The 7781-nt window shown below is 39.3% G+C and overlaps 1 protein-coding gene across 1 annotated transcript; it reads right to left on the reverse strand.

Moving 5' to 3' along the window:
* Positions 1-5071: 5071 nt before the first annotated feature.
* Positions 5072-7781, reverse strand: LOC140946405 (GFP-like fluorescent chromoprotein amFP486). Its single transcript, XM_073395521.1, has 4 exons — positions 7678-7781; positions 6020-6238; positions 5644-5859; positions 5072-5239 (listed from the first exon to the last, which is right to left on the reverse strand). The coding sequence occupies exons 1-4, from the start codon at positions 7779-7781 to the stop codon at positions 5113-5115; spliced, it is 666 nt and encodes a 221-aa protein (XP_073251622.1). The 3' UTR covers positions 5072-5112.

Genomic DNA, 7781 nt, shown 5'->3' on the forward strand with positions numbered 1-7781 from the left:
ACGATCAAAGACGCTTAAAATTTAGAATTTATTTATTCATTTATTTTTAACCCTCGGACGTACAAGCAAATTCATACCCCCAACGTGGTGTGGGGGGGAGGGGGTGGATGGATTTTTAAGTGTTTTTTGAAAACGCACCTCTTTCGGGAAGCTTTTCATTAATTCATAATTTTTTTACCACGATAATTACTAGTATCTTAACATATGTTGTATATTTTAATTTTATCATAGTATATTTTAAATTCTTAGTTGGATACCCAGTATTAAATTATTATAGATAGAAATCATGTAATGCGCGCTTGATCATTTCATGGAAAGCACGCAATATAAGAATTAAATTATTATTATTATTATTATTATTATTATTATTATTATTATATTATTATTATCATCATTACTGAGGAAAGGTTACGAAAGTTAGATATTTGTATTAGCAACAATCATTTATAGTCTGTCTCTTTTCAATTCTACAGCCAGCCGGTTTTTAGATTTCCAAGAGAACACTGTCTAATAAGCATCTAACAATTAACCCTGTTACTAACAAAAGTAGCCAAAGTCAGAATTGGACAAAAGCAAATTGTATGTGAAAGTAGTGCTGAGGAGGTTTCATTTGAATGGTCACACCGCAGGGTTTCGTTCACAGCCGCAAAAGTTAGAACTACAAACTAAACTAGGGGTACCTTCCGGCAAGTGCCAACGAGGCGAAGTCGTTTATCTTTTGTGAAATGTGCCTATCCAGATGTTCGCGATTTGTTACATAATTTTAGAGGTTTAACATAGATTCCGCAGTAGAAAAGGATGCGCGCCCGCGGCCCGCACCCAACTTTGAAACAACAACTTTGGCACATCCTAGCAACACGGCTTGAAGCTTTGTTGGTAAATTGGTGCAAGTTAGCACTTATTTTTCAAAGAAAAATTCCATTGTATCAAAACTATAAACCTTAGAAAGTAAAATATAGTTCAACTGAGGCCTTTGACTGCTGAAATTAAAAATAAAAATATAATTCCGAGCTTTCGCCGATGAACAGCATCATGAGGGATAAGAAAAGTATTTCGCGTGGTAATATACATATGAAAAAATTGGTGTAAACCAAAATGAGTGAAAAGCGCAAGAATGGGGCGGAATGTATCAGAGGTTCAAAAACTGAGTTAGTGTCACAGGACAAAGGGCCTGTTTACGTGGAGGTGGGGGGCCCTAGGTAGGTGAGGCATACAATCTCTCATTTTAATTTGAACACCTAGTACCTGGGGTCCCCAACCTCCATGTAAACAGCCCAAAGAGTCTCGAAAGGCATAACGATAGTCTTCAAAACAAAAGGTTTGCAAACTCGTTGCATTCCGCACGGGAGTTTTGTGCTGTTCCAATGTAAAAGAACATGCTGGTTGACAAAAATCTCATGACAGGCATAATGAATAAATCCTTAAAATAGAGGTCCGCAAATGCGTTGTATTCCTCGCAGGAGGTGAGGGCCGGCTCAATGTAAATCGACTGCGGAGAACACGCTGGTTCTGATAAAAGTCTTGAGAACATAACCCTATTCCTTGATCAGCTACCACTTAAAATTCATTTAACAAAGGGAAAGAGAATGCTGAAAACGCTGGCCCTGAGTCGAGGAGCGAACATGGCTTTCCCAATGTAAATCGAGCTGCGAAGAACAAGCTGCTTGCATTGTAACAAACATTTGAGCGTAAAACCCTATTCCTTGATTAGCTGCTGCTTTAAACGCAATTTATAAAGCAAACAGGGGAACACTAATAGCTTTCAAACTAGAAATCGTATTAAAGCTTGCTCACCTGTTAGGTCCTCTTGAACAGACAACGAACAGCTGCACATTTCGGACCATTTAAAGTACTAGCCTACGTTGCAGCCGGCCCACGCACTCGTCTAAACCATTTTATTAAAAATTGAATCATTCGATAATGCAATTCTAGCGTTTTCATTGGTTTAGCCATTATTGTATACGAGCCATTATATATACCATGCTCTCCATATATGGTCGGTGTACGCGTCAGTTTAAAATTGGAAGCTAGCTGAGATTTTTTTCCGCGAAGGAGAAGGATAGAATGGCGCCCGAAGCAAATCGTTTTAATTCATTTCTTAGAACACTAGAAAATGCAATTTCATAGGGAAAATAACAAACAAACAAAAAAGCCCCCTGAAGAGCTTGTTTGAAAGTTTATCGAAAAACACATGAAAATACATGGAACTAAAGTACCTTGACCAGCTACGAAAGAAGACAAGTTTTGTTTCTTCATGATTGCGAAGCCACTCGCCGAGTCACTCGCCGATAGAGAACTGCGGCTTGTTTATCCGACATGAAGAATATAAATCACACCACAATACATTCTATGCAGCCATTCGCTACAGCAATCGAGGCGTCAGTATAGCTTCTTTTCTCGTTCAGCAAAACCAGCTGGTGGCTTCAAACAAATTCATAACAAGCGACCGAGGTAATAGTTTTTCTCCGTTGTTCTTACTTTTGTAACTGCACCCGAAATCCAAATTCACAGTAATTTCGACGGCTGTTACTTAAAAATTATTTTTCTTCACATTTTCTGCCTGGCAGAATTACCAGACCAGTTCCAAACGGTCATAGCCGTTTTGGCTGCTGATTGGTACCAGAAAACTTTTGTGTTTTTCTGCCCAATCAGAAGCCAGAATGGCGGCGACCGTTTGGAACTGTTCTGGTAAGACATTGTCCCCAGGGGCTCTTCTCGCCGTTCTTTACTTTTCTTCGTGCCATATTTTCCCGCCCGTTTAGACTTTCCCTCGCCCCCACTATCTGCCCCTGGTTCTCCGAGGATGTTCTTGACACTGTAGCCGTCGAACTTACTTTTGTTGCTTTCCTTTAGTACTCGCAAACATATGTCCATGGCCTCTCGTGCCATTCTTTCAAATTTCTTTGAAAAACAGTGAAATCAAAACCACCTACAATACCTTTCGGGATTGTCGCGTGCACTTTTTCCGACACTTTCTCGAAATAGCTAGAAATAGAAGGCTTAGAGCGTCCGCGAAGCGGGAAATCTTGTACAGGCTGTACGGGAAAGACCTTTATAAAAAACTGGTGATTAGCAAATAACAAGTCTTTAACTCGATTTAAATTCCTTGAATTTTCACTTAGGACATGAACTCGCTAATAGGACATTCCACATTATCAGGCTCCTGACATTATCGCCCCAATGAGATGAAAGCCCGGCAGTGTGAGCTGCAACCTCGCTTCAAAAACAGTACTCCATGCCCGTGTTTTCTCGAGTCCGGTCGTAGCTCATTTTCTCAGCTGCAAATTAATTGGCACACCTAAATTGAAATTCAGTTGATAGATCCATTTTAGCAAAACTGATAAGCCACTATCATGTCAAAAAGGCTGAAACCAGGGTCATCCTTTTATGGTAATAATTTGTAGGGTCACTTAGGTGCAATATTTATGAAAATTTTAAAGGGCCCGAACTTCTCCCCTCTAATACTAAATTATTTTTCTTCTTGCAACATTCACCCATACGTTTTTGCCACCCGCTTTGCTTTTGTCATGGAAAGAAGTCAAATAATGGTGTTCCCGGAAGGAATTCACATCAATGTCGAAAGCGTTTGGGGCGGGGGTGGGGAGGGTGCTCAGCGTTCTCACATCCTCTTAGGGGCTTGTAGCTCCCATTTAGGTCGCAGTATGTTTCCTCTGGGTCTTCTACAGATTTCGTTTGGACACCAATCTTTTCTAAACTAGCGTCAGGGAGGACTCTTTTAATAAGGCGGTCAGCGTATACAACGCAGTATCGCTTCTGTGCCCCGATGATGCGGTTGGCTGCAAGGCTGTTAGAGGGTTTAAATTCTTTAGGGAGGGGATGGCCAGTTTATTTTATTTTTTTATATTATTGCTATAGAAGAAGTTGAGATTGCCTTTGTGACATGAATGTTTCTTTCCTACATTATATGAGTCAAGAAAATAGTAACAAGAAATCATATACCTTAGAAGCTTATGGGTAAGTAGAAAAGGAAATTTATTTCTGAAAGAAAGAAATGGTTTTATGCTTAATATGACTGATTAATGTGTCATTTCTCCAGTTCTTGAGGAGGGGGCGTTCCTGCCATCTGGGACATTACATATTGGGGTTTTATGACGTGAAATCGAGGCACAAGGCCTCTCTGCTCACTGCAATAAGAAAGTTGGAAAACATTTTTCCCTCCCTTCCCTCCCGTTTTGCTCCACACTTTCATCTTCCGGATGGCGGGGGTGTGCCCTCACCTTTGCTAGGATAAATCTTCTTGTGTATCTGGACTTTCCTAGCTTGATATGCTTAAATGAAATAAACGGCCACTCTCGTGGCCAAATTTATCCCAAACTGGAATTGTCATTATTGGGTATCCCAGCAAACAGAGCTCACCCAAAGCAAGACTCCACCAACAGCAATAACTGACTCAATAATACTATCTAAAGGAACATGGAGCATAAAAACATTAAAAACTGATCCTTACCTCAAGAGAAAAAAAATAAAGAAATAAATTTTACCATTTAAAATTTTTTGTTCTTTATATTTTTCTCTCGCTTTTCTTGCCGTAAAGATCTGATTTTACTGTTTTTCTACCTGGTTGGTATTCGGAGGCCTACACAGTGATCCGGCTGTCCCACCTCACTAGTCTGTTGCTGTGGTCTTCAGTGCCTTTATAAATATTTTTGGGTAACGTTGTCTCTTTTTTAGAGCTAAGAATAAAAAATAAGCGATAGATGCACTCGTAGCGTTACGTTTTCGAAACTGCAGGCTACAGGATTCTCTGCAAAACGCTGTTCTTAAGCTGAAGTTTTGAAAATATAGATCACGGAAATCGCAGCTATAAGTTGAGTTAAGGATCAAAACGCAGTGAGTTTGGTGCCGTTTCGAATAAGCATGAAAATAAAATACAGAATGAAAAGAAGGCGGAAATGAGAAGATCGAGGGGATGGAAACAAGGACACGAGAAAAAAGTAACCTTCGCGTTCATATCTGTTTCAGTAGCGAGCAGTTATGGATGAGTAAAGATAACACTTCGCAGTAAATCATTTCACTTGTGCTTTATTTTTTGCTGACCTGATCTGCATTATAATGATATCAGGGTCAGTACAAAAGGAAAACGATTCTTGCTCACACGGTGTTTAAACGTGCAACAGCATGCTCATCCAGTTGAACTTCTCCAGTAGTAAGGTCAGCCCTCACCAGGCGATGCTCCACATAGTGGCTTTCCGTCGGCAATTCGACAGCCTTCTTTGCTCTGTGCAGAAAAAAATATATATTGTGTTGTAACACAATTCCATTTTAAACCTAGAGAATGCCACCCACGTGAAGTACTCAAAGCCTAGGGTGAATACTCTGGAACGATCGTTGAAAGTTGGGTTTGACCAAAAACTAAACCAGTTACTCGTGTGTAACCTGCAGTTCCAGGCGTTTAGACAATCATTTTTTCCTGCTCACTTTTAATTTGCACTGTCCCCAAAATCTGAGGGCCTGGAACGTTGAGAGCGTAACTATGTAGTTAACCAAAGTATCAAAAAGCTAAGAAGGTAAACCTGAGTAATGAAACAATGAACGTGAAGTCACTTTTTAAATGACGTTTGCTCCGCCACCGACGTCGTTCTATAATATGATTACTTTGAGAAAGAAACTTAAAAAACATACTTGTATAACGTATGGAACTGGCAACGGTGCTTTTTCCCATCTTCCAGCGAGAGGAACATGGTAACATCTCCCTTCAATATCCCCTCGCTCTCAGTCATTTTCTCCACGGACGGCTCCCAATTAGTTGTCCTCTTTTGCATCACTGGTCCATCAGCAGGAAAGTTCATCCCAGTGAAAGTGGACTTGTGGATAAAGCCATTGCGCTTACTGTCAAGGCTATCGAAGTAAAAGGAACTTAATATATATGAGACAATAACAAAAATTTTTTTTGTATTATTTTTATTACTATTATTATCAATATTGTTATACTTCTTATAATTAATTAGTTAATTCTAAATTTTAAGCGTCTTTGATCGTAAAATTAGTAAATTTATACCTTATATCCACATTGGCTATGCAAGATCCGCCATCTTCAAATTGAAGAGTTCTTTCCCATGTGTATCCATCAGGAAATGATGGCTTGAAATAGTCAACGATTCCTTTAGGATAATCAGTGAAGGCTCTGTTACCATAGCAAAACACAGCTGACAATATGTCAAAGGAGAATGGGAGGGGTCCACCCTTCGTTACTCGCAGTTTTAAAGTCTGTTTTCCCCTACAAAAAGTAAAAACAACAAACACAAAAACGAATTAAACAAAATATGAAAAGCAGAGAAGAGCCTTTTGAGAACTAGGCTAAACACTGCCCATTTATCAGTGTAATTTAACTAAATAGCAGGAAAGGTTTAGGACAGCCTGCTATATAATTTAGCTTCATTCCGATTCTGCAATGCTAGTATAATTCGGGCCATTGGCAAGTCCTATCGCGACAAAATACTTAACTATACCCCAAAGCATTTAACATTGTTGAACAGGTTTATGTTAATGTAATAAGTTTTTATTTGTTTCTTCTTCAGAAAAAAAAAAAACACTAATCCGTCAATCAATTTTTAAAAAAGCAATTTTGGAAATAAAGGGTCAGGGGCCCGTTCCTCGAAAGTTGCGTTAACTTTTCGGGCCCCGAAATCAAATATTCAAGTCGAAATGTAAAGAGTAAGACCGCGGGTCCTGGCTAACAAACTACTCCATTTTGTTTCGTTAACTGATAGTTTTATCATGTTAGATGCAAAACTATTAAAACCTCGATCTTTAATGGAAACCGAGGCAGCTCACCGGGCCTGTTAATTATCGGGACTTTCGAGAAACAGGCCCCAGGTCATCACTGTGGCAGATTCACCTTTGAGATAATAGTGTGATAATCATGAAAATAGAAATGACGTTTGATCCTGATCTATCAGCAAAAAATTATCGATCGTCGTGGCCTATTGCCACCGTGTTTCACCATATCCGTGTCAGATTTGCCATTCAAAGGAAAAGTTGTTATTAATTTCTGTTTTTTTGTGATGATTAGTAAAACCGTTTTCACTTCATAGAACTTTCTATTGCACCAAAGGCCATAATATCTCTTTTGGCGTGATTGAGTTTTCGGAATCTTTCGCTTTATACTCAGTACAGCTGATTTAAAATATTTGAAAATTTGACTTTGCATCGTAAAAAATATTCGCAAGTTGATGACTATCTTTGTTCTCTTAAATGAACTTAATGACTGGTGTAGTTATAATTAAATATCAACCCTACTCGCGCCTTCAACCAATAGGCCCTAAGAGTGATCAGCATCAATTTCTCCCTGTAATATCTGAATGCTTTGTAAAACAGACAGTCATGAGAATTACGGACATGATCACACAAGATGAATTTGCTTGATATTTTATCAACTTCTCCTTACTACATCTGTAGGAAATGACTAGGGGCAACAAATGAGAATTCAAATTTTGATCTTAGGGTTTAAAGGGTTAATAGAGCCTCCAGTGGCTCGGTGGTTCAAGAGCATCCGAACTAGAACTCAGAGGGTCGTGAGTTCGATTCTCACCTGGAGCTCGGAATAGTTTCTCAGCTTTCTGGTGTTAGAAATCTCATTCTCCCGACTGATAACAGTGAAGAACTATTGCACTTAAAATGACCTAAAGATGAAGGGAGGTGTGTTGATCAACTTACTCGTACGGCTTCCCCCTGCCTTCACCCTCGATTTTAAAGGAATGCCCATTCACAGATCCTTCCATGTGGTATGTCATCGCCATGTCATCTTTGATAACCTGCAT

This window comes from Porites lutea, chromosome 8 (assembly GCF_958299795.1).
Source record: "Porites lutea chromosome 8, jaPorLute2.1, whole genome shotgun sequence".
NCBI lineage: Eukaryota > Metazoa > Cnidaria > Anthozoa > Scleractinia > Poritidae > Porites > Porites lutea.

Bases quoted from the DNA above. Each gene is read 5' to 3' on its own strand.
- LOC140946405 (XM_073395521.1), bottom strand. From the start codon at position 7,781: ATGCAGGTTATCAAAGATGACATGGCGATGACATACCACATGGAAGGA. The intron at 6,239-7,677 runs GTAAGTTGATCA...TACTTTTTGTAG, and splicing joins GGCAGGGGGAAGCCGTACGA to GGGAAAACAGACTTTAAAAC. The intron at 5,240-5,643 runs GTATGTTTTTTA...TTTTCTGCACAG, and splicing joins CAGTTCCATACGTTATACAA to AGCAAAGAAGGCTGTCGAAT.